A 27,051-nucleotide genomic window follows, 5' to 3' on the forward strand; every position below is an offset into this window, starting at 1 on the left:
TTCCATCTCCCAGCCCGGTTCCAGCCGCAGGGATGAGCCCCAACCTCCTCGTCCCACGTATGGGCCAGCAGGAGGGGATTCAGCCTCTTCCCTCAGCTCCCACCCGCAACCTGCACAGCGGCGGAGGGCCGAGCAATCCCCGCCATGTGCAAATCCCCTTCGCAGGTTTCCAGTCAATATTTTATTTCTTATTAAGTCACGACGCTACTGGCCCTTAGAAGATCACAAGTATATAGCAGGGAAGAGAGGGGCTACGAGCCTCTCAGAGCCTCGGGGTGCCGCACTCAGCCCCCGCCCCGAGCGCCGGCGGAGCTGTGAGGGGCGATGGCACCGGGAAGGGGGAGCACCGCCATTACCCCGCCAGGCTGGGCCCTGCCCGCCCGCACGGTCACTCGGCAACGGCGGGGCCGGGAGGCTGAGGAGGGGCCGGGCCGGCCATGGCTGAGGAGAGCCGGAATATCGGCACAGCGGATCACAGCGCCGGGCCGGCCATGGCTGAGGAGAGCCCGAATATCGGCACAGCGGATCACAGCGCCGGGCCGGCCATGGCTGAGGAGAGCCCGAATATCGGCACAGCGGATCACAGCGCCGAGCTGGGTATGGCTGAGGAGAGCCCGAATGTCGGCACAGCGGATCACAGCGCCGAGCTGGGCATGGCTGAGGGCAGCCCCAACTCCGGAGCAGCTCCAACGCAGGATTTTGGCCCCGAGCTGGGCATGGCTGAGGGCAGCCCCAACTCCGGAGCAGCTCCAACGCAGGATTCCGGCGCCGGGCTGGGCATGGCTGAGGGCAGCCCCAACTCGGGAGCAGTTCCAACGCAGGATTCCGGCGCCGGGCTGGGCATGGCTGAGGGGAGCCGCAGCGGCGACCCCCAGGTAACGCAATGGGGCTGGGCAGCACGGGCACGAATAGCGTAGCCCCCAGCAGCACCACAGCCCTGTCCACAGAGCCTGAAAAGAGCCACACACACAGAGACCTGTCCCCTTGGGACACACAGACACACATTCACAGACCTCCTGCACATAGAGACCCCCCCCCCCCCGCAATCAGCTTCACACACGGAGATCCCCGCTGCAAACAGCCTCACACACACACATATCCCTGCACACACACAGAGCCACGTGTAAACAGCATCAAACACAGACCACCCTGCAATCGGCTTCACACACAGACCCTGCCATGAACAGCTTGACAAACACACACCCACAGCCTCACACAGACCCCGCTGCAAACATCCTCTCACATCCCTGCACTTACAGATCCCCCATACAAACAGCCTCACACACAGCACCCTGCACACACAAACCCCCGTACAAACAGCCTCATACACACACACAGAGCCCTGCACACACAAACCCCTGTACAAACAGCCTCACACACAGAGCCCTGCACACACAAACCCCCATACAAACAGCCTCATACACACAACCCCCTGCACACACAAACCCCCATACAAACAGCCTCACACACAGAGCCCTGCACACACAAACCCCCATACAGCCTCACACACAGAGTCCTGCACACACAAACCCCCATACAAACAGCCTCACACACACCCACAGAGCCCTGCACACACAAACCCCCATACAAACAGCCTCACACACACAACCCCCTGCACACACAAACCCCCGTACAAACAGCCTCACACACACAACCCTCTGTACACACAAACCCCCATACAAGCAGCCTCACACACAGAGCCCTGCACACACAAACCCCCATACAAACAGCCTCATACACACACACAGAGCTCTGCACACACAAACCCCCATACAAGCAGCCTCACACACAGAGCCCTGCACACACAAACCCCCATACAAGCAGCCTCACACACAGAGCCCTGCACACACAAACCCCCATACAAACAGCCTCATACACAGAGCCCTGCACACACAAACCCCCATACAAACAGCCTCACACACACAACCCCCTGCACACACAAACCCCTGTACAAACAGCCTCATACACACAACCCTCTGCACACACAAACCCCCATACAAACAGCCTCACACACACCCACAGAGCCCTGCACACACAAACCCCCATACAAACAGCCTCACACACAGAGCTCTGCACACACAAACCCCCATACAAACAGCCTCACACACACAACCCCCTGCACACACAAACCCCCATACAAACAGCCTCACACACACCCACAGAGCCCTGCACACACAAACCCCTGTACAAACAGCCTCATACACACAACCCTCTGCACACACAAACCCCCATACAAACAGCCTCACACACAGAGCCCTGCACACACAAACCCCCATACAAACAGCCTCACATGCCCTGGGGCACAAACACACGCCCTGCACAAGGACTGACACACACACATATCACCTGTACAATGCTCAAATCTCCCTCCCACACACTCTCCCCACTCCCACAGCCCCATCCCTGCACAAACCATCACACACACTTGCACACAGAGAACTGTCCATCATCATCACCTACACTTCCAGCCAGCACAGACACACAGCCCCACAACACACACACAGACATCCACACCTCAGTGTTCATGTGCACACACATCCCCTTTCCAGGTACCATTTCCCATTTGCTAATTACAGCTGTTTGTATGCACCCAGTGGTCTATTCCCATCCTGTCTCTTGCTTTAAGCTCTAAACATCCTCATTTTTTCCTCCCAGGATATCTCCCATGTGCTGGCTAGTGCCTTTAAGGACCTGTACACTGGAGATGTTTTGGAGGGGGACATGGCAACAAACTGGATTAATGCCCAAGGAGGAGACAGTGTTTATCAAGACAGTTACACAGATGAGCTAGAGAAGGTACAAGTCCAAACCAAGTCAGAGTTTGGAGGTCTTTAGTCCCTACTTAGATCTTCAGTAAAATAAAATTTAAAGGGGAGTGTTGATCCTACAACTGACATTTTAATGGAAATTTATGTGAACAGAGTTTCCCACAGAACAATTCAAGCAAGTTAAGATTCACATGATCCTTCATTATATTATCATCTCTAGTTGGCTTTTCAGACACAGAGTACAACCAGTGAAAGCAGTAGCCCTTTAAATGCCTGTTGTACTGGCTGAAAACTTTTCCCTGTACCTGCTGATTAGTGGCCCAGGTTTCTTATCTTGTCATCACTCCAAAAGCTGTTGTCATTGTATAAAAGTAGAGGCTGATGCTGGATGATTTGAGCCACAGGTGGTTTTTTCTGCTTTGTGTCATCATGGAGTGACACTGTTTTAGCAGGCCAGTTGACGCTTGTAAAGCAGTGATGTTTTACTAATATGTCTGTGTTTACCTCTCAAAGGCAAACAGAAAACATGTGCTTGTAACAACTCAAATTTCTCTTTATTCACCCATGCCCGTGGCAGCTTCTGGCTGAGTACAAGAGCCGACTGACAGAAGCTGACAGAGCAGAAAAGGAGATCAGTCGGGCCCAGGCCCGAGCACAACGTGAAGAGGCAAGGGCTCTAAAGCAGATGAAGATTCATGCAGGGAAAAATTTCCATAAACTGGGGCTGCCTCCAGGTGAGGATTCTGGAACGCTGCTCCCTAGTACAAGTTTGTAGTACCTGGATACCAGTTTGGGGTTGGCTTTACATCAACAGAGCAACTTTGAAAGATTTTGTGCAGAGGTCCAAGTAGAGTAACATCTGTTTAACATAGAGAAACTAAACAGCCAGGTCATGTTCAAGGTATTTAATTTGGATTGATATTACATATTACAAGCATACAGACCTTGATATGTAGCAGCAACAAACAGATTAAATATTTCTCCAATGGGTGCTTAGCTGGGTTTGACCTGAATTTAGAATTGTGGAGATGCATGTCCAAGTCTTGGGATTGAAATACCAGATTATTTTCTAGAATATTATTTTCTATAAAATATAATATGTATTAATTTCAATATAATATAACTTATATATATAATAGATTAAAATATATATGATAATGTATATATAATATATATTAGATATATTTGATATGTGTAATATATATTATATATAATATTATATAATATTATGACAAGGATGAGTTGTAAGTACAACATTACTTTGGATTGATCAAGATAGTGTGTTTTAAGGGGCTATTATTTTGCTTTTTTTATTTATTATTGTTTTTTGTTTGTTGGCTTTCCTGTTGCAGTGGCATCCTCCTTTCGCTGGATTGTGGATAATGAACTTCTCAGAAAAAATAATTTAATCTGTCCTGAGGATTACATCACTGAGAAATTACCTCTTGCCAAAGCACCAAAAGGTAACTTTTGCAGCAGAAAGTAATTTAGACTTTTTAGAACACTCTATAATTGATGCATTGGAGGATGTAGCAGATCTGAGTATATTTTTATAGTTTTCTGCCAAAGCAGAAGGGACTCAAGTATTTTAAGTGTAAGATTCCACTAAGAACACATTTTCAAAGTATAATTGATAAATTCAAGGCTACTGATTTTAGATCTTCTTAAATATGATATTTGATCATTATTGCACATTTGTTTACAGTTCTTCCCATCTCACACAAAAACTGCATTAGTGTTCTATCTCCATCCAATTTCATTACACAAAAGCTGCATCTACATCTTGTATCTAGAGAAAGGAAGTAGTTGCATTAAATTAAAACCATTTTCAGTGAAATAAAATTGTATTCCTTATTTAGGGTTTAAAGTTTTCCAGTTCTGGAAATATATTGGTTTTATTTGCACATGAAGATCAGTAAGGAAAATATTTTGGGCAATGTCAAGACTACTTCTTTTATTTATGTGTGAGCCAAGATGAAAGGTTTTAAGATCATTGAAATGAAGTTTTTCAGTCAAGCCAAAACAAACATTTCAGAGTAATCAACTTAGTCACAGATTTCAAGATTTGAGTTTTGGTTTTTTCCATTGTAATTCCAAACAAAATTAAATTCTCACTTCCCTTACAAGGTTAACATATCTTTCTGGGAGTAATATAAGTGTATACAGCCTGTTTAATTGGTGCTTCTAAAAGCTTTGTTATTAAAGTACTAAGCTTTGTTTGTGCAAAATAAGTTCTAAAAATACATTGAATTCTAGAGGATTTTTGCCAGCAACAAGCCTTAAAATAAACTCATACACTATGCTTAGACTAAATATTTGTTGTTCATGTTTTCCTCTTACAGAATTATTATTTTTTTTCTTTGAATTGCAGGAGAATCAGAACCTGGATACCTGAAAGGGGCACATAAACAACGTGCTTTTTCCCTGGATGAGAGTGTCTACTTAGGTGACAGTGTGACAAGTGTGTCTTCAGCTCTGTCCTCTGTCCAGGGCTCCAGCCTTGAGGCTAAAACCATCAGTAAGGTACATTTTACAAGGTACTTTTAGTCTGCCTGATCTGTAAGGCCTATTGCTCTTCCTACAGCAAAGGGTGAATATTGACCCATTGTTGATTTGACTCCAGTACTTATATTTACACTGTTGAAAAAGGAGAAATACTGTATTTTCTCTATCAGTTTTCATTGCTGTGTAGCTTTGATTACACATGTGCAGCTCCCTTTTTCCTCATCCCCAAGATCACTGTGTTTCATGTTGCACTGTGCACTCTTGTTTTTCAAAGAAACCTAAAGCTTCACAAAAACAAGCCAGGAAAGAGAGTAAGTCCTGGAAAGCAGAGGAATTAAGTGAGTACCTCTCCAGACTTGAGAAAAGACAGAATTACTTGAAGAATCCACGCTTTTTCCCACCAAATACTCTGGATGGAGGCAAATCTCTTGTAATTTCTCAAGAAAAAGTGGAAGAGATCATAGCCAGAAGAAAAGCAGAAGATGCTAAAGGGTATGCAGTGTGTACAGTTTCTGGATTCTGGGCTGGAATGCACAGAGCTCCACTATAGAAATTGCTGTGGATTTACCCAGAGATATTTTGAGCTAAATTTTTAATATGGTTTCTTAATAACAAAGTATGTCTGTATGATGTTTTAGTTTTGCCAAAGACATTTTGCAATTTCTTGTTTTATCAGTATTTAGAGAACCAGGCAGTAAGATAATGTCTCTTTTTTTTTTAATCTTTCAGTGATACCTCATTTGTTCCTGTGTTTCTTGCCAGTCCACCTTCTGTCCTGTTTTTGTATGATAAAGCTGGGCAGGTTTATGAGGTGAGAAAGTTCTTTGTAGAGAGATAATTCTGCTTCCCTGAAAAATTATATCCTGTCATGATCTACATATTTCACCCAATGTTTGGCCTGTCTGAATTTTAATAAAAGTCTGAATTTCTTCTGTATATTGAATTTATGACCCTCTAACTTCCTTGAAGATACTCCATCACACCTGCCACTGACACACAAACCAGTGAAGACTAAATGGGCTCTTCTCAGTCTCTGCTTTGTTATGGTACTCCTGATTCAGCCTCTCTTGAATAAACTGATTTTGGGGTTGGTTGTGATGATGAAATAGTTACTCCTAGCAGTAGTACCAGGGAATTGCATATATTTTAATGAGTGATGGTAATTACAATGGAGCATTTTTTTTTTTTTTTTTTTTTTAATGAAGATGACTGTAGAGGTACGGAACATCACTTCAACAGGGCAACATGTAAGACTTATCCCTCCCTCTACTTCAGTATTTTTCATTTGGCCAGGTAAGTGTTCTTTTCTGCCTTTAAAATGTTAACACATACAAAATCTAATTTACCTGCTCTAACAAAGATTTTCCAGAGATGGCCTGTTTTCCATGAGGCTCAGTTCTTTAGAAACTGAAAGCTGACTTAAGGCCATTCACATGCAGCTCAGAAGCAGATTGAGATGGTCTAATGAGGAATTCAAGAAGACTAAATTAAAGTGTTTGATGTTAGATTGAAATATGTCCATGGAATACCTAGATTGAATTTTATCCAAAATTCATCTAGGAACAGATGGACTTTCCACTTAAAAAAATTATGAGGAGAGTTCAAGAATTAACATACTGCAATAAAGAAGGATAGATTAGAGGAAAGTTAAGAAAATTATCTTTCCTACAGTGGGATAGGCACTGGGATAGATTGCCTGGGGAGATTGTGATACCCCAAGAACTGGAGGAATATTCAGAAGTTAGATGCCTCCATGGAAGCCCTTTTGTCTTGTGGTAAAGCAAAACTGGGTAATGTCTCTAAGTTTCTCCTCACTATTTTCTGTGTTTCTGAGGAGTATATTTCAGACAAAGCAATCTCTGAGCTCCCTGGAACATGTGCACATTCTCAGATTGCACTGCCAGGCCTCTTGTGCTCATCCCTTTTTATCAGCTTGAATTAAGCAATAACAGGGGGGAATTTACAGGCATCTTTCCAGAGGAGGATGTGATCACAAATACTGCTGCCAATTTGGGGAGGTTTTAATTTTTGTTTTAATTTTCTGCCTTTTTGTTTTGTTTTGTTTTTATTTTTCTCCCCAAGGAAAATATCCAGGAAAGGGAGGAATGATTGCTCCTGGGATGGCATGCCAGTATACAGTCCAGTTTATTCCTGAATATCTGGGAGAGTATGAAGATCATATATTAGTGGAGAGTCAAGTATCAGAACCTTTTGTCATCCCAATCCAAGCTAAAGTATCACTTCCAGTATTAACATGTCAGTAGTGTCCAAATACTAAATTTCTCTAAAGTTAAGCAGACTTGGGGTTTTTTTATGTGACTGTCTTCAATTTTGTGTCACAAAACAAATGTGGAAAAAATTGGCAGTGCAGTTTCTACATTTTGATATCTATCTCATTTTCATGTATTCAGATTTATTAGTTATTGAAATGTAATCCTGTTGGATTTTTTCTCAGTTATTTGTTCTTGCCATCTTGGGCTCTTCTTGCTCACTATATTAGAGATGGGTGTAGGGGGCACATTTCTGGGTTTGTGTTTTGTTGATTCCTGAACTCCCAATTGTAATTACTAATTATAAATACTATGGAATTATGATTGAGTTATTAATTAATGCTATTAATTTAGCTATTAATTAATGTTCATGGAATGTGAAATTAATTATGTATGAATATGGTATACCTGCACCTCTCAGATATCTAAGTTCAACTATAATAAACAGGATTACTTTTGCAAAAATTTGCTTTGATTTTTTTGTAAATTCACCTTTCCCGTTATATTGAGCTTTTCTTAAAAAAATCATCTTACTTTTTATCATTCAACAATCTTTAAGGAGGAACAATCATCTTGCATCATTAAAATGTAAGATGAATGTAGAAATATACATCTCACACTGTCCAACTTTGAAATGGAAAGAATTTGAGGGGGTTTAGGATTGCAAAACCTGGCATGGTCTCATGCAGTAATGTCTGTAAAGAGTTATTTAATCAGCAGCCTTTGCTCTCTCTGGAGTCTGATTTTCTGTGTTACTCCTTGCAGTGCCTGACTTTATAGACTGTGGTTCCTGCCTTGTTGGAGGAATAAAAACAACAACAATTTTGTGCAGAAATGAGGGAGTTAGGACTGGGAAGTTCTCTATAATGCCAGGGAAAGCCTGGCCACCTCCTGAATCTGGGGTGAGTGATTAGAAGGGCAATACTGGACCCAGCATGGTGTGGGTGCCCTGGTGTGAAGGCCTTTTAAACAGTCATGTTGTATTAGCACAGAAGTCACGAGGCCTTGCTGGAGATATCTGCATTGTGCCATTCCTTCAGGCATTCACTTTATCCTGAAAAGCAATCTCCCTGGATGGCTGTGCCTCCTTCTTGTGCTCTGCTTTTCCTGTGGAAGGGCTTGCCCTGCTCAGGGGAGAGGTAAACTGAGGCATAGATGAGGGAAAGGAAAACTGGCTCGAACTTGAACCTTGCCCTTGAAGCAAATATAAATGCTATCAGCTCTAGCATTGCTTGAGGTAATTTCCTCTCCCTCCTCAACAAAAACATCCCTTACTGACCTTGCTGCACCTGCAGACACAGCAATCCAATCCAGCCCTGCTCTGTGTGTAGCTCCCCATCTCAAACCAGGGGTGGACAAAGGAGATACAATGGGACAGGCAGACTGGCATTTTGGTGCTGGAGAAAGAGCAGATGGGCCAAGTTGTCCCTCCAGAGACTTTATAGTTCCAACTCAAAGTGAGTTTTAAGCATGGAGAAACAGACAGAGCCCCTCTCTCAGGCAGAGCTGTTCTGCTGGGAACATGAATATTAGGGCTTCTGACACTGACATTTGTCTTCAGAGACTGCACTTTCCTTTCTGCTTTCACCAAGGTCATTATAAAGCAGGGAACTTTTTTTTTAATTAAGCCATATTTATGAGCCACACTCTTTTGAGATGTGTGAAAAAAATGTATGGTAACAGGTAAAACAGTGATGTTGTAGAGTAATGCCTGTTTCAGGTAAATCTGTGTTTTAAACACAGCAATCTGATCCATTTAGTTTATTAATTTGTTTGTTTGTCTGATTGTTTCTTTGTTTGTTTGTTTTAATACCTTAGGTGGCTGCCACTGCTGATTTTGTGGTACAGGATCCTTTTGGGATCCAGCCTGCTGGTTTGGAGCTAGCTCCAGGGCAGAATGCAACAGTACAGGTTAGTGCCAACTGCTATAGAAAGGTTTTTTTACTTCACCAAATAATTTAACAGAAGGCCTGGCTGGACCTTGCAAGTTTGGGCTTATGTGAGCAAAAAATGATTCTGTTTCTTGCAAGTGTTGCTTTTAATTACTAATTACTAAAACTGTCCTTCAGAGAATATTTGCAAATTGAAGTGTATTACTTAGGGGAGAGAAAACAGTTACAGACCTTGCTATTTGCCTTCTCTCTTTCAGGTAGTTTTTTTCCCTTCTTTGCCAGAAGCCTCCCAGCAAACATTCACCATTTTGTGTGACAATTATCCAGTCAAATATGTTACAGTCACAGGTTTGTTCCTAGCACCTTTCTAATTCTGTAGATGTTCAGATAATGTGAGTGGTGATTGTTGGCATGAAGGGATGGTAACTTTTTATGCCATTGGATTAAGCAAATACTGTGTCCTTTGCTGGCTTTTTTTTTTTTTTTTTTTTTTTTTGTATTGTTATTACTGCTCCTTCCCAGTGCATGGAATACACTGGATTCAAAAGACATTGAGCTCTTAACCTTTGGTAGGCAAAAATCCAAATGTAAAATATCACCAAGTCACAGAAAAGAAAACCAGTTGCCAGGTGCAACTCATCTCTTTTACTTGTCTGTTAATAAGATAACTTGACAGGCTATGAAACATGAGGTGTAACAGGGCAGAAATGAACCACATTTGGAGCTTTTGAAGTAGGCAGTCTTTGGATTAACTAATGAAACCAGTTCAAATTCTTGTAAATGTTGGTGCTTGTACTGAATTATAACTGTGAGTGCTATAACATGAGGCTTGGTCTGTCATCTATTGAATCACTTTGTCACATGTATTTACTTTGGATTTTTTTAATACTTCATTTGCTGCTTGTTTTAATTTTAATCTACTGCTCAAAACATCTGGGAGCCACATTGTCAAGCCCTGTAAACACCCTGCTTAGTTCAGTGAAACCATGCTGATGTGAGCTGAGACTGTGGCTCTGAAATCCCTGTCTATGAAATTCATGAACAGAAGGTCTCTGTTAATAGGTTGATAAACACAACATCAGGAAAATATTGTACAATTAACACATTGGAGTTCTGAAACTTGAGGAAACACCAGATACAATCAGTAATGAGCATTAATGACATTTGCTATTGATGATGTGAGCTATGTTAATGGCCAGATGGTAAACAGCAATACCTAATTATTTCTTCCAGGGCTTGGAGAGGTGATTGCTCTGGAGCTTTTGTTTGTCACAGGTGGAGAAAGCAAAGCTCAGCTGGGTGAAGGCACTGATGGCACAGCACAGCACCTCATACGCTTCGAGCCCCAAAACCCCCAGAGCACCGAGGAGAAGATCCTGGTCATAAGGAACCCCACGTAGGTAGCTGCTGTCAGAGTAATGCTCTGCACTGTGGGAGTGCTGCCAGGGATCTCATTTGTCATACTCTGCTCTCTCAAGCTGGAGAAACCTTCATGCCTTTGTTAAATTTTTGCAGAATCTTTGCTTCTTTTTGCTCCTTATTTGGGAATTAAAGTTCAAGGAATGTTGTACATTGTTGAAGTGTTGTGGCAACCATTAGCCAAGGTCAATATATTTGCTTTAATAGAGGTAAATCTACAAAAAATTAATAAATATACATGGTTGCAGGAAATACTTAGAGAGTGATCCAGGTTAGATTTATCTAATTTTAAATGTCTGCTATATATACTTGTGCAACTGAGATAAGCACTCTTTTCCTTTCATAGTGCAGGGAATAGATGCTTCCAAGCATACAATTCTGACTGGAACATCTCCCATAGAAAAGTCATAATACATCCTGGACTCCAGTGGATCAAAATGGGAGCCCAATGTAATTAACTCTCATTAAAACTCTCACATGGTTCCTGCTATTGAGTCCTTACAGATTTAAATATCAATTCAATTTGTGTCCTTATGGACAATTACACCATAGTGAACATAGTGGCATCCTGATTTTGCTCAGAATCAGTCAGACTTTAACAGAAATACACTCCTGCATGATTGCAGCAGATAGAGGCTGTAGACCATCAAAGCAGTGAGCAGGTCAGTGCTGGGTTTAGGACCATTAATCTAAATTGCTGTTTGCAAGCAGTGAATATCTGGAAGTTTATTTTTTGTTCTGGAAATCACACATGCATAATGCCAGAACAGGCTGATGTTTGAGAAAAGAAAGTGTGATTGGTGAACTGGATATTGTAAACTGACAAAGGATGTGACTGTGCCAATTTCCACATTTTCTCTGTGCTATAATCACCACAGCACTCCCTGAACATCTGGTGTCAGCATTTGTATAAAACAAAGCTGGCCAGGCTGAGAGTAAACTCCATAGAAGCAGGAAGAAGAAATGTTCTTTCTGCTACAGAAAGTGATACAAGAAATTGTAAATGTCCAGTTTTATCAGTGATACTTTCAAATTCCAATGTCCTTCCTTCCCCTTAGGAAGGCAGAATTTTTGAGGTCAGCATGAGCAAGATTCTCAAACCCATGAAGACATTCCATGGAATACACTTCTGCTGAAACAACCTACTTAAGCAACCTTTTCTGGATTGCAGAGAGTGGGGTAGAGCCATGGCTATAATTTTAGATGGAGCCATTGTGTTTGCTGACATGATAAGACCACATCTTTCATTTGGATTAAATTCAGAATGTGATGTAGGTCATCAGCAGTGATCCAAGGCAAATGTACTTGTGTCAGCAGGAATGGTCCTGATCATCCCAGATCTTTGAAAAAAGAATTGCAGAGTTTCTAAAACCTGGATTACATGACAAGTTCAAATAAGGCAAGAAAGTGTTAAGATATCTTATGGAATAAGATTTATGGAATTTATGGAATTTACTTTCACGTACTAGCATGTTCTTTATATGATTTATATACTCTGACTCTATGATGCCTCAGCAGCTTTGTGACTCACAAAAACTGGGAAGTCAAACCCCTGTAATCTGTAAAGAGAGGAATTTCCTACCTGGAAAAATAATCTGAACATTTTCTTAATATAGTTTGCTCAAAAATATCTGATTTTTTAAATCATAGCTTTTCTGTTGTTTATTGACTTCTTTGCAGCAATCTAGAACTTCCCTTCTTCTGGCAGATAACAAAGCCTGATCTGAAACCATTAATACCAGAAGAAACTGCAGACTTTACAGAGGTCAAAAACAATCAAGACCCAGAGTCAGCCTTCTCCCTAAATCCCAAGCAGGGAGTTTTGCTTCCCTATGCAGATCATGAGTTTGTTCTCACTTATGCTCCACAGGAGGTATGGCTTGTGATTCCTTCCTAGCCACAAACTCCAGCTGTGTATTTTTATTCAAGTCATAAAATCCTTGCTGTGCAACTTTTCTAAATTAAATTTAATTAGCTGGTACTATGCTCTGATAAACAGTGTTCAAAATGTAGAAAGTTACTGAAAGAAAACATGTTTTGACTGCAAAATGTGAGACAGTTTCTGATCTCATGTAATTTTGGAGATCTGACTGGACACAGTTAATTTTACACTGAAATTGTGGACACATCCTCATACTGCAGCTGTGCTGGCTGGTGAAGTTACCACCCTCACCCCTCTATCAGCTCCTCCACCAGCTCCTGACCCTTCCCCCTCTTCTTGCAGGATGTGCCTTGTACCTACTCCAGCCTAAATAAGTAGGTTAACAAACACTGATTATTTAAACTGTTTCCAGCTGTAGTTTTTTTTGGCCTGAAATGGGTTCTGTGAACAGCTGAGTGGTGAATTAAGGGGATAGTGGGAGCCTTTGGCAGAGAAATGCTGTGTGCAGCTGTGGGTAAGAGGGGTGCAAGGATGTTGGAATGCAGTTATCCCAGAGAATGCTGTTCTCTCAGTTTCTGCTCCCCTGTCCCTGGAAATAAGGAGCATGAGCTCACTGTATTTAGAGAAACCTGATCCAAAGAAAGCCCAAGAGTGGGAATGTCCCATGCAGTGTTGATTGACAGACATAAGAAATACCTCAAATTTGTATGGCAGAGAAACTACCTGGCTTTTAAAAAAGAAATAGTTCATAGAATATATATTCAATTAAAATATACATCAGAATCAGTATCTGTCTCCTAACAAATGAAGCTTTTTGCCCTTCAGATTTAAGGCCTGCTTCTGTGTTTCTTTCCCCCCTGCCTCCATTAGAATACAGAAGGCTTTCTCTTCCCATGATGGAAAAGTCATGTTTCTTACTCAAGATCAGATTGATGGTCAATTAAGCTGAATACTCTGCAGCAGTTAGAAGAAACTTCTCAATTAGTACAGCAGTACTGAGCTTAATTTGGGGAGCCTTTGCAGATGCTTGTGTGTAGTATGCAATATACAGGGGAAATAATAACAGGCATGTCAAAAATGAGTATTTTTCTTGGAACCATACACCATGAGATCAGGATCTGGCTTAATGCTTTGCAGTCAAATATGTTTTCTTTTAGTAACTCCAGAGTTTGAATATTGTTTATCAGAGCTTAGTACTCTGATGATGATCATTTATCCTTTACATGTAAACCACTTTTCCATCATTTTTTGATCTTCAACATAAATGATTACTTGACACTAAAATCCTTTTCTCCTTCATCTGTGCAGCTGAAGAGTTATCACAGTGTGCTGCAGATGGTAGTGAGGGACACCACAGAATCACCTTGGTAAGCTGAGAAACATTTCCGAGTAAGATATATGGCCACAATTTATCTGTGCTATTACATTAAGTTACTGGGATTTTTCTTCTTTCTGGTGATGATGGATTGACAAGTATAAAGAATATTATCTGTGCAAGTAGTTGTGGTACAAAGAGCATCTCTGATATCCTCTCCCATGCCTGGACACATGCCTGGCCCTAGCTTTTCCTCTCTTGGAAAAAGATAATATTGTCATTTTGTCTGCTTATTTTCCAGAGTTTCCTGCTGTTACTCTTTGTCACAGCAGTATGTCACTTATATACTTGTTCATGGACAGACTGGGACAACTAGAATATCTTAAAGAGTAATGAAGTTTTTAATTGGCAGAGCTAATTGCCCACAGGCAGTCTGTACTTGAGAAACTTGTGATGCTTATCAGTTTTGATCTGGCAATTAAAAGACAGGATCCAATTTAACAGAGGTTTAACATATTTAATGATTCTACCATATTTCATCCCAAAGTTTAGTAGAAGAGAGGATGCTTCAAAACATCCCAGAATGCAGAGTAGAGGATGTAATAGCACTGAAAATAGAAGTTAAAGGCTCAACAGAACCATACAACCTTCTTCTGGAACCATATGCCATTATTATCCCTGGAGAAAATTTCATTGGTGTAAATGTCAAGAAAAAATTTAAGGTTTGTGTGCTTTTCACTTCACTGTTGTCATGGGGTTTGTGTCACCAGATGTCATAGGTGTTATTAGAAGATATCAGACAGTCATTATTATTTTAGTTTTCCTGAAATGTTTTCAAAGGAGGCCATGAATCCAGAAGGGTCTGCACTGAAATGCCCTACCCAGCCTGCTCAGCCCTTCACTCCAGGCAGCAGCCTTTGTTCCTTTTTCATCTCTTCAGTTTGATACCACAGAGTTTGACCCTTCTCAATGTTTTTTTGGGTCACTAACCTCTTGCTTATCACTTTGTCACTCCTGTAGTGTAAAAGTTTTCCAGCTGGGAGGAATAGTCAATGGATGATTAAATTAGTTCATAACTGAGGCACTGTTCATGCAAAGAACTACAGGAAGAGAAGAGCTACAAAAATCACACATGCTGCAGCTCACTAGATATTATTCTTTCCTGCAGGTTCTGGTAATTTCTCTTTGGCCATTCTGGGACAGAATGCTGCTGCAATTGTCCCCTCACACAGCATCCCCTTCACTACAGATCAGGATCCTTTTGATCTTAGACTGACTTGGGAAAAGCAGGCCTGTTAGCAAGAGCCAGGCAGGAAGACATTTCCCAGTTAATGGTTTTCCCATTTTTTCTTAGAGATCCTGCTAATCAGCCTTTGGCTTTAAGATTTCTCTCCACAGAACTTATTTTTTTTCAATTTAAGGCAGCCATTTCATACTTCCCAGAAACCCAGTATAACTACACATGTGATAGGTGTAATTAAGCCAGTTACTGATGATATAACAACATCCTTTGCAGTTTCCAATTGGTGTTTTTTAGTCTTAAAAAGATAAGAATTTGAACTGTGCTTAGGGATAATTGTACTTCAGAGAACAAAGTTATTTGCTGTAGTTAAGAAATAATGTTTTGACTAGATCTGAAGAGCAGGCCAAACATTTCAAGAGCTTGCATCTCCCTCACAAACAGAGTCTTTGGCAAAAAAAAAGGTGCACTCAAAAGATTTTCAGTTTATGTTTAGAAATTCTGTTGCATTTTTGAAAAATGGGGGGCAGTTTAAGAGTCTCAAATGTGATCATGTTCTTGGAATGAATTGTTCATGGATTCTCTTCAGGTTTGAGGGAATACCTTCACCTATGTGAAGGAGACACTGTTAAATAAATGGTGACTGAAAACCCAGTTTGCAGTGTATCAGTGCTCTCAGCATATTGACTTGCTGCTCTGAGAAGTGCATTAATTGTCTCATTGATTTTAATTGTTTCAGCTGTGGAACAACAGCAAAACATTGATCAAGTACACATGGGAGAAAATCACAGACCGTGAGATCATCGAAGTTGAGCCTCGTACTGGTGTCATAGGTAAAGTTTCTGTGACTTGCAAGCAGTAATTAAGGAAAGAGACAGTAATTGATTATATCAGTTTATGACAGTCACAGAGCACTATAGTGCCAACTGAAAAATTAGCTGATCTCCAGCCCACTGGAGCCAGCAGGAAACTTAACTTAATTCCAGTAGCTTCATGCTTGAAGCAGGTGGTTTCTTACAAAAAAGTGAGACAGGAGCCTGGTGTTTTCTCTTCTAGATGTGAATAAATGCTGTGAATTTGTACTGGCAATTTCTGGGAGCAAGCCTGGGGTCATCAGCCGTAACCTGCCATGTCATGTTGAGCTGTGTCCAGAGCCAGTTATGCTGCATATTGAGGCTGCTTTTAAGGTAAGGAGCAGTTCAGTCTTGCAGGAGGATGAGCTGTGTGGCCTGGCCATTGTCCAAATAAAGCTTTTTTGCCTCTCAATGGCTTGAGGAATCTTAAGTGGTTACAAACAGGAGTTATTTTTGCTGTAGTGACTATTGAGTCAACGTTGATATTCCCATGACACACGGAATTTTTCTGCATTACACAGTGCATTTGCTTTCTGATATTCTCTGTGAAATCAAATGTTAATCCTAGCTAATGGCATGTTTCTTAATGAGGCAGTTTTGGCAGAGGTGTCCATTCTGATGTCTGTTTCCTGCTGTCCTAGGGTCCATTTCTTTGTATTGATGTTCCATCACTCCGGTTTGGTTTGACTAAGCAGGGTGAGACTGTGTCAAGAACCTTTGAGATAAATAATCTCTCTCAGGTGCCAGCACAGTGGAGGATGCAAGAAAGCCAAGTTTTTCTAGCTCAAAGGAATGAAGAGGTAAGTCAGTGCTACAGCTGACTGTAGTCCCTCCTTAGCTATTTTATTTCTTCTGCTTAGGAGTTGTATTATTCATTCCAGCTATCAGAAGTTCTGATTGTTGTAACTTCTTACAAAACTAGTCCAGCACAGTTTCATAAGTGCATGAGTGCTTTTGAGATTGAACACCTCTTTACAATTTTTCTCCATTTCCCTTCATTACAAATCCCCTGCCAGCCTGATCCAAAGAGACACAGAGTATTTCCTGAATGACAATTATTTCAGCTGCTGCTGCTGCAAGTAAGAGTTCAAGGCTTTAGTTAGTGCTGAGACTGCTGAACACTCCTCCCACACACCCAGATCAGCATCTTGGACAAGAATCTGAGCCCTCACTCCTCGCTGATGCTCTTCCTGTGTCCACTCTCCCAACCCTCCTTCCTCACCCTTCTGTCCAAGAACCTTTCCCCCTCGTGGCACCTTGCTGCTGCCTGGGAGCAGGTGCTGCTGCTGAGGCTGATTGCTTCTCCTTCATGTTCCCTGTCAGTCCATGCACAGCTGACCCTTTGGCTCTGACTGAAGCAAAGCCCTGCCTCCTTGTGTAGCCAGGCTTTCACAAAGCTGCAACTCTGCTTCCTGACATCAACCCAGGTGGGACTCAAGGGGCAGAGAGAAGGAAACATCTGAGGAAAAATTGGACACTTGGAAACCCTAATTAGATTGTGTGGCTTCAACATTTTATCCTTGCTTTGCACATGTCAAAAAAATTTCTGTTCCCTCTCTCCTCTCCCAGGTATCCACCTTCACCATCCAGCCATCAGCTGGAGAAATTCCTCCTTTGGGTCTGTGCACAGTTTCAGTTCACTTCACATCACTGCAGTGCCAGCGTCTCCAGACAGTGCTGGAACTGGAGGTGGAAAATGGAGAAAGAAGGTAAGGAGCAAAAGCAGCATTTGTTTTGGTTTGTCCTGAGGTTCACATCTGGTTTTCACTTCAGGTAGTTTTCTATCCTACAACAAAAATATGAACTCACAGTGGGGTTGTGTAACCTATCAATGAACTATCAAATTTCTAATATTGCTAAATAAACATAAACATCATTCTTCCCAGCATGGTGTTTTATGTCTAGCACATTTCATTAACAATAACAATAGACCATCTGTGTGTTTATTTCCAGTCATCTTCCTGTTTTTGTTGAAGTTCAGACCCCCCAAGTGTGCCTGATATCTAGTCATCTAGTATTCAATGAAATTTATACTGGAGTTCCTGTCAAAGCAACCAATAAACTTTTTAACCAGACACTGCTGCCAGCAAAGTACTTATGGGGAAAGGTAAATGCTCTTCTAATGAGTGGAGAATACAGCAGGGATGGAAGTTGCAATTTCTGTAGGAAATACAAATAATGACTGTTCTTAAAAGCTTTTCTGATGTATCTTTTGAGTAGTCATTGCTGTTTTATTGGCTTGGGAGCAGAACTTCAGCTTTAGACCAATTTCTATTAAAAGATTAATTATTAGTTTATGTCATGTTCTTACTGTCTGTGGATCCTTGGGAAAATGGATGAGCAGATGTGAGGGGTCATAGGATGTAAAGCTACCAGGCTATTAAACAAAGTACCATAGCAGTTTAGGGTTTGCACTTAATTTGGTAAAACAAAGAAATTTTGGTGCTCTTGAATTGAATCTGAATTCTGAATTGTGTCTGAATTCACATTCTGGCTGGGATTCACCTTACAGAGAGGAGCCCCAAATTTAGTGTCAGTATTTAAGCTGTGTCTGAACTCTCTTTTCAGTCAATGGAAATTTGGTCATTCAGATCTGGCATCCATCACATCTGACATCCAGGATTCTGCTCAATTGCCTACATAAAAGCACTCAGTGCCACTCCAGATGCCCTCAGGTGCCCAAGGGATCCTACCAGAGCATGTATATGGTATAGGATCTACAGGAAAACACTTTGGAGCATCTGCAGCCTGGGAGGAATATGTAGGGCATTTTTCCTGATGTGTGATGTTGATGTGTGAAGAAATGAGTGGAAGCCCTGGGTGCATTCCATGCTGGTCACTTAGGGAAGGTGCCAACACCAGAATTGTGTCTCCCTCACCTCTGTAGTGGACAGAGGTGGGCACATCTGGGATCCTGCTCTGATATCAAATAGATTGGCTTCCCCCTGGAAAGGCCTGAGACTGTGAGAGGGATGGGAATGGCTCTGCTCCCAGCCCAGCAGCCTCAGCTGGGCACCTGAAGTTACTTGGAATGAATGTAGGCATGAGGATCTCATCTCCCATGGGGAATTGTAAAGCCAGTCTTGACATACTGTAGGTGTTGCTGCCTGAAAGTGTCCTAATCCTGAGAACAGCTTGGTGTTTTTAGAAGAGACAGTGTGAGGGAATCAGCATGAGCTGAGTGTCCTTTCTGTTTGGCAGCCCATTGGAAGGCAGGCAGCCTCCTGCTCCATCGTGGTGTCCCCTGCCAGTGGCACCTTAGGGCCAAATGAGGAGAGGGAATTCTGCATAGAGCTGTCAGCTAACACTGTGGTAAGTTTACAAACTGATGCACTTCTATATAAACAGCAACATTGGCTTTTTCATCTCACCTCCATCTGGCAAAAGGAAGGAATTCTGTGTACAAAACCACATGCTCTTTTTCCCATAAAATATCTCTGAAGTGGTTTTGCTTTAGAGGTCCCACAGTTGAAGGCAAGAATTAAAGTGTACATGGTGTGCAATTTCTTCCCTGTTTCTTTATATCTCAGCTGTTCCTGTTTTCTTCCTTTCTTGAAGTCCTGTACAATTGCTCTTAATGCTTATCACTCTTCTTGGAGCATACAGATCCTCACTTTGGAATATCTGGAATGATATGGAGCAGAGTGGCATATACAGTGTATATTTGGTTTTCTGAATGCAGTTAGGCTCATAACATTTTGATATTTGAAAACTTAAAAGTGGCTGATGGGACTGAGAGTCTGCAAAATACAGGAGCAGAAATTCAGAGAAAGACTTTACAAGGGCATTCAAATAGCTGAGCTAAAGCAGCTAAACACAGGATGTTCCTATAGATATGGTGTCTTAGCTCCCATTACAGTCATTGGAGACTTGGGTTTCATTTATTTGCTTAAAAGTAGGTGTTCAGTACTATCAGAGTTATTATTTAAAATTATGTATCTGTGGCACTTGGGAACATGATTTAGTGGTGGCCTTGGCAGTGCTGGATTAATGTTTGGACTCACTCATCTTAGAAGTCTTTTCCAACCTAAATGATTCTATGATTCAATACTTGGAGCATAGCAATTGAGTCAGAAATCAGTAATGGAGCAGTTTTAGGCTCACAGACAGCTGCAGGTACAAAGCTGAGAAAAAGCCACAAATTTTTACCTCAGTACTGCTTTCTAAGCAGCTCTGATGCTGCAGAAAATGCACTGAAAACAGTTCAGTAAAACTTCTCACAATTCTATTGTTCTGGGTTCAATCCAGGGAAGTTTACACACTTTTTGAAAATAAATACCCTAAAGAGTTTGCCTTTCCTCTGTGATACATGCTTCATGCACAAGGAAACTTGATTCTTTGCTTTTCAGGGTGAGCTGAAAGACCTCACACTTTGCTGTAGCATAGAAGACATGGCTGAACCCCTCTTCCTGAGCATTTCTGGAGAAGTGAAGGGGCTACATGTCACATACTCAGTACCTTCTGGCAGTGAAATTGACAGGTAATATCTGACTGATTTTTATTTCATTTTTCTGATACATAGAATGATGATTGTATTTTGGAACATGCTCATCTTTGTATCTTTTCATATAAGTAAATATGTCTTTAATTTGGGAGACTGGCATGTTATGCAGGGTAAAAATCTGACCCCAAATAAATCCTTAAATGAAAAAATGAAAAACAGAAAATGCTGATGGCAAGAATCATAGACTGCATGGTCCTTTTACACTGTGCATCACAACCACATGGCATATTGCACATTTTTAAATCACCTGAAATCATCTGTGGCATAAGAAAATAAGACCTATGTCTAAATACTACTGTTATTTTTTCTGGCAGTGATGAAGGACAAATGCCACAAAGCCCATGTGAGCTTCTTTTGGACTTTGGGTCTGAAGTTGCAGTCAAAGATGTTGTAAAGCATCAGCTGATTCTTACAAATCTCACTGCAATCAGTGCTCCATTCACACTGGAAGCTGAGTATTTTAGTGCCTGTTTGGTGCCTCCAGAACAAGGAGCCTGCCCGTGAGTCTTGCTGTTCTGCCTAATGACTCAAATATTAATTTAGGTCTGATTTAAACCTGAAATCAGATTTTTTTTTTTTTTTTCATACTCTCCAAGCTACCTGGTGAAAAAAAGGGGGCCTGTCACAGAGCATGCAGCCAGAAAAGTAAAGTCAGGTATGAAAATATCTCTTCAGTGGACAGAAGGTGAAAGCCAGCTGAATGCCAGCACTAAATGTGTCAGTCAGGCACACCTTCTCATTGTTGGAGCAGCTGGTGAAGTGTAAACTGTTAAATTACTTAATTCCTCTGTTCATTCCTGAGTTTGAAAGCCCACCTTGGATAAGCATTAAGTCAATCTTTCTCTTCCCCTTCTGCTTTTTTCTCCTTTCTCCTCCCTTTCTTTCTCTCTCTTCTTCATCTTTTTCTTGCAAACAACAGTATGAAACCAAGTTGGTGATTCTGGTGACAGTTCCCTCCCAGCACATGGGATGGATGACATGCAGAACGTTTGGCTCTTTCTCTCCCTCACAGTTTTCCAGTACCAGTGCAGCAAGTTTTTCTCCCTCAAACCCTTTACCATACCTTCCCCACTGTGGAAAGCTACAGCACAGCCCATCTGTCATTTCTGATGTGTTGTACTGAAAAATGATAATATTTACAGCCACATGAGACTGAGGGAGGGAGGAAATGGGAGCAAAAAGCTGTGAAGTGTGGATGTGTTTTCTGTATCCAAAATAAAACTTGCACATATTGGTACCTTGCCATAGAGTTTGGTATCTGTTCCACAGACAGAGCTTTTCAGCTGTTGAATTAGTGCTTAAGATTAGAAAAATGCTGTTCTGACAGATTCCATGCAGGCCTAGGTGACTCAGAATGTGGAAAGGCTTTGCTCTTTGTAATTAATTCTTTGCATGGGAGAGCACACAGAGGTAAACAGGCAGCTGCTAGTGGAACAAGAAACAGTCATAACAAATCCCAGCCTATTTTTCTCAGTTCTTTTCAAGTAACCAGTTAGTGCCTGGCATATCCCAAAGAGTTCTGGATCAGGTTGTTGGAAGGGTTATCCTGCTGTAAAATATTCTGGGCAAGCACTAAGTCTAAACAACAGAGTAAGACCCACTGTAGAAGGGAACTTGGGTAAAGCGGTATAAATGTGAGCTGAGCAAATAATCCCAGGGTTTCTAAGTCAGTGAGGTTAAGCTGATAAAAGGCAACTAAAACCATGGTCCTGTGTATTCTTTGAAAGACTAACTTTGTTCCATTTCCTCAGAATTCATGAAATGCTTCTTTGCTCTGCTCCTTCAGAGTTTGCAGCAGCGTTGCTGTCCCAGGGGAAGGGAGCAGCTTTCCATATCCAACCTTCCAGAGGAACTCTGGAAGCTTTCCAGCAGCTCACCATAGAAATAGCAGCTTACAACAACATGTGGGGAGAGTACCAGGATAACCTTGTCTGTAAGGTAGGTGGGGGTTTGGTTTTACCATGGCAGATTTTACACCAATTGCATTTCCCAGATGCCTTTCTGTTAGAAATACTTTTTCAAGTTTTTTAAGACTTCTGTAAAAATTCAGGATGGATCTTGCTATACCACTACTTCCAATGACATGTAAAGAACAATTGTTTGGTTTTAGGGGGACATGTTTATTCTTTGGGAGGTTTTCATGTGCCTTGAAAATGGCTGGAGTAGTTTTGATTTATAACATCTGTTTGGGAGCTGGCCAGTGCTCTGCTCTGGTCTACCAATACCATAGATTGTGTTGTGTAGAAAAGCAGCAGGAAAGCTGATAAATGCATGAGGTATTGCATTCTGCTGAGAAGAGTTGTTGTTAGCATATAAATTAGAGGTTGTCAAAGGAAACTAGTCAAAAATATTTGAAAATCCAATCAGTTTGCAAAACATAATCTCATAACACAGAGAACTAAGGTGTTATCTTGATTCTAATAGCAAAAATTCATTTTAATAGGTTGGACACTTACAATGTAAATTAATTCCTATGCAAATGACTGTGAAAGGCTGTCCAATCTTCCTGCAGGTGACAGGACCAAAACCAGAGCCACCCATTGTCAGGTATAGTGCAAAATACTGTCAGACAAATCAGTGAATTAAATACCAATGGGCTGCAGCCAACACACACACCTGTTCCATCTTGTGATATAATGAGAAGGTCAGCAAAGTGTCAGTCAAAGCACAGTATCTGCTTCTAGAACATCAATACGTTTTTCTCTGCCAAGACAATTAGAATATAATCTGCACTACAAGACTGCTGAAGTCTGCCAGCAGTCTCTGTCCTGGGCTTGCAGCTGCAGAATTTCACCCAGTGCAGCCTCATCTGGCTCTGTGGAGATGGCAGCTGGCACATGGTGGCAATTCTCATCACCCACAGCTCATTTCTCCCTGGCCCTTTACCTGCACCAGGAGAGACACAGCCCTAAGATCAGTAGTGTCAGGGGAAGGTTTAAACCCTCTCATACAGCAAATAGTATCTGCACCTTGGGATGAGGGGTAAAGGTTGGTTTTTGGGGAACCCCAGCACTGCACGTGGTTACTCTGAAATGTCTGAGACAACTGAAAAAAACTGGGGAAAAAAGGAAAAAGACAGATAAAATAAACCAATATTGTACTTCACAGTATAGGCCATGCCTTACCTGAGAGCCACTCCAGTGCAGCCAGATCATTTCCACTTTTAAACAGCTCTGCAGTGATTTCAGACACTTCTGTGCTCTGCATGCACTGACAGCAAGGTTCCCTGTCCAGGTTTGGCACTCAAGTCTCAGGAGGGTCCCCTGTGCTTCGGAGGGTCCAGCTCAACAATCCCACTCCCTTTGGTAAGGATGGCTTTTGTACAGCAAACATGAATGCTTTCATTGTGTTCCTTATAGAAATAAAAGTAGAAGGACCCATTAACCTGTTAATTGACAGGCATACTTGTTCCCTAATGAAGATGTTTTTAGCAAAAAAAAAAATAGAGAGTGACTCAATGTGTTGCCACTATGCAATTGCACATCCCATCTTGATGTAGCTGGGTTTTGCCTCATTGAAATGGTGGGAATTCAGGATTTTCCATCCTGTTTTTATGAATTTCTTACAACACTAAGCCTGGTCAATCAGATGTGCTACCTGCTTTTTACTGGCATCTTCTGGCTCTTCTGTTTAGTCTTGTTAGCTCTTGAGTGAAATTGTAAGCTTTTCAGAGCAAAGTCAATCACCTTTTTTTTTATAATTCTACTAGATCTATTTGCTTAAACAAAATACTCATAATTTATTTTCATTATAGTTTAGGACATAGAAAGTGGCCAAACTATAGCAAGCTCTGAAATAATTTTCATTTACAGCAAACATGGGAAACCTAAGAGATACATTTTAATACAAATCCTGTTGCCAGACACAAATTTGTTACTTGATATTCTGGTACCAGCTAAGCCATGAGCCCTCTCACTGCCTGGAAGTAATTGTCCCCTTTTCCTTTCCCATTCAGACATCCGCCTGGACTTGGAAGTTTACAACCAAGAGCCAGATGATGAAAAGCTGGTGGACCTGTTGGTGCTCTTTGGAGACCCTTTTCCTCCTGTGGACATGGCTGGAAATGAGGCTGCATCAAGTGGTAGCACCTCAGAGTCAGAGGTGGTGTTAAAGCTGGATCCAGCTGCCATTCCCTGTGGGAGCGTTTATCCAGCTCTGGAAAGCACAGATGAGGTCAGCTCTTAGGAAGTTTCTTATACTGCTGCTGAGATACATGATGGGATTTTTGGCATGAAGGGTTGAAAACAATAACAGGAGATAGAACTTGTAACTAAGAGATGGATTGTTAAAAGAAATGTCAGCTCCTCTCCCAGTCAAACACACAATATGTGGGTAGGTAGCTTTGGGGATCAACAATCTGTTTCCAGAGAGAGCTAAAAGCAATTAGCTCTCCTTAAAAGTGTTAAAAAAGCTAAAAAAATACTATTTAAAGTACTGTCACTGACAAACTATTGCCATTATTACATGAAAGAATTAAAATAACTAAAACTCCTTAATTTGGCTCTGCTTTTCTCGTGGGTGCTTTCTGGTGTCAACATGTGCTGTAGTCAAGGAGCAGAACCTACCCTGCAAATTTCAAATTGCTGCTAATGATATGGAGGCATTTATCCCAGTGCTAAAATTAGATTGGTTCTGTTAGAATAAGGTAACATTATTACACATGAGGTTTGATTATAATGTGGCAGTTTAGTGTCTTGAGGGGCTGGGAGTGACAGGGAGAAGGTATCCCCCAGGATATTGTATATTTTTCTGGCAAAAGCTTCACACAAAAGATATTAAGATCACATTTTCTCTGCTTCAGCTCAGCATGCACAGTTGTTCTGAACACAGCTCTAACCTTTCTTGTGCACAAAGGGAACAGTATTGCCCCAGAGTGCTGCTTTGTGGCCAGAGGTGTCATGATTGGGTAGAACTGGATCCAGGCATACACATTTTCCAAGGAATTCAGGAGCAGTTTCAGGAGAGCTACTCTGTGGATGAGAAAATCAATGTACAGGACACATCCACGTGTCCAGCCCTTGTGCCAGAAAGAAACTGGAGCTGGCCATGCTTCCTGAGCAGTTCCCTGTGCACATCACTCACATTCCTCCCTTGCAGTGTAACAGTTTTAACCATTCCCCACCCCTGTGTCTCTGCAGCCTCCAGGTTCTGACAGCAAAGATCTGGAAATCAGCAGTCAGGAGTCTGCAGGAGAGAAAAATATCTCTGTACTCATCCGACCTCATGAGGGAGTGCCTGCAGACAGCCCCTACTCCATTGCTCCAAGGCAGATTGTAAGCTTTTACATTTTCTTTGGCCTTAGATTTAGCACATTTTCTGCAGGGCAGAGGAGACAGAGAAGGAGAAGGAGGTAGCTTTGAGTTTGGTTTGAGGTAAACTATTAAACAGTGAAAGGAAGGCTTTGGAGATGATCATGAGAGGAGTTTGCAAGGTTGACAGAACGTGTCCTGTCTACATCTGAGCAGTGACCTGATGACTGAAGTGTTAGTTGTACACCAGAGTGACATCTCTGCTCTTCTCACTTGGGCTGGCATGGTGAAATGTGGGAGCCATGTGGAAACATGCAGAGCTGGAAACCAGGCTGCTGGAAAGGGGCGCTCTGTAGATAACTCATGGGATAAACCACTGTAACCCACAGTGCTTCACAAGTGAGTTGTGCAAATACAGGCCACAGTGTCACAATCCCTTAGGAATATCATAAAGACAGCACTAGAAAGATCTAGCTGTGAGTGACAGGGCTGCCCAAAACATCAGTGTGCCAATTTTATTCTTAAATATTTTTTTGCTAAAGGGTTTCAGTTACAAGTTAAAATGAGCTAAAGATTACATAAAAGGAATGATGACAGAAATGGAGCTGCAGTCAGCTCTGAGATGGCCAAGGCTGAAAAAGGTCAGACAAACAAGTGCCTCACTGTGGAGGCAGCTTTTGTGGGGTGTAGCCAGCAGCAGTACCAGGATTTAACCTGCACAATTCACCTAAAGAAATAATATAATCTAGTCAACCTGTAAATCCCAGAAAATCCACTGCAGCTGGCTAGTGCATGTGATTACATTCCCTGCTGTCATGTAAAATTAAAAAATAGCCAAGACTAAACTGAACTGTAAAATACTCTTAGTTCACACTTGTAACTCTTCAAAAAATGTTTCATATATGCAAGTTGTGGAATAATCACCTGAGGTAGCCAGGGAGTAAGAGTGGGCAGAACTGGGTATTTTTAAAAACAAACAGATGTGTACATGTTTGTGCACTTAGACAGTTAGTCAGTGATCGTGTTTAAACTCTGTTGATGCTAAAAAATGGCCACAGTGATATTTGCAGTTGAAGTAATTGTCAGTTTGGCTGTCACATGTTGGCATTTTCGTGCAAGCCTGAGCCCGTGCCCGGGGGATTGCATGCTGCTT

At 41.7% G+C, this 27,051-nt stretch overlaps 1 protein-coding gene across 1 annotated transcript in view; it reads left to right on the forward strand.

The window, feature by feature from the left end:
* The first annotated feature begins 279 nt into the window (after nt 1-279).
* DLEC1 (DLEC1 cilia and flagella associated protein) overlaps nt 280-27,051 on the forward strand; it is a 33,833-nt gene continuing 7,061 nt past the window's right edge. Inside the window, exons 1-30 of the mRNA XM_071428513.1 lie at nt 280-875; nt 2,656-2,796; nt 3,346-3,502; nt 4,121-4,231; nt 5,140-5,291; nt 5,548-5,765; nt 6,003-6,084; nt 6,479-6,566; nt 7,356-7,529; nt 8,309-8,445; nt 9,362-9,454; nt 9,693-9,783; nt 10,669-10,831; nt 12,535-12,727; nt 14,045-14,103; nt 14,599-14,773; nt 16,031-16,124; nt 16,348-16,478; nt 16,787-16,945; nt 17,715-17,854; nt 18,099-18,252; nt 19,347-19,457; nt 20,495-20,625; nt 20,964-21,149; nt 21,246-21,304; nt 22,436-22,587; nt 23,093-23,196; nt 23,884-23,954; nt 24,605-24,822; nt 25,788-25,922. Of these exons, the coding sequence (XP_071284614.1) occupies nt 438-875; nt 2,656-2,796; nt 3,346-3,502; nt 4,121-4,231; nt 5,140-5,291; nt 5,548-5,765; nt 6,003-6,084; nt 6,479-6,566; nt 7,356-7,529; nt 8,309-8,445; nt 9,362-9,454; nt 9,693-9,783; nt 10,669-10,831; nt 12,535-12,727; nt 14,045-14,103; nt 14,599-14,773; nt 16,031-16,124; nt 16,348-16,478; nt 16,787-16,945; nt 17,715-17,854; nt 18,099-18,252; nt 19,347-19,457; nt 20,495-20,625; nt 20,964-21,149; nt 21,246-21,304; nt 22,436-22,587; nt 23,093-23,196; nt 23,884-23,954; nt 24,605-24,822; nt 25,788-25,922 (4,317 nt within the window). The 5' untranslated portion in view covers nt 280-437. The remainder of the gene's footprint in view (nt 876-2,655; nt 2,797-3,345; nt 3,503-4,120; nt 4,232-5,139; nt 5,292-5,547; nt 5,766-6,002; nt 6,085-6,478; nt 6,567-7,355; nt 7,530-8,308; nt 8,446-9,361; nt 9,455-9,692; nt 9,784-10,668; nt 10,832-12,534; nt 12,728-14,044; nt 14,104-14,598; nt 14,774-16,030; nt 16,125-16,347; nt 16,479-16,786; nt 16,946-17,714; nt 17,855-18,098; nt 18,253-19,346; nt 19,458-20,494; nt 20,626-20,963; nt 21,150-21,245; nt 21,305-22,435; nt 22,588-23,092; nt 23,197-23,883; nt 23,955-24,604; nt 24,823-25,787; nt 25,923-27,051) is intronic.

This window comes from Agelaius tricolor, unplaced genomic scaffold (assembly GCF_023055355.1).
Source record: "Agelaius tricolor isolate 1412-34295 unplaced genomic scaffold, bAgeTri1.0.p SCAF_6, whole genome shotgun sequence".
Taxonomy (NCBI): Eukaryota; Metazoa; Chordata; class Aves; order Passeriformes; family Icteridae; genus Agelaius; species Agelaius tricolor.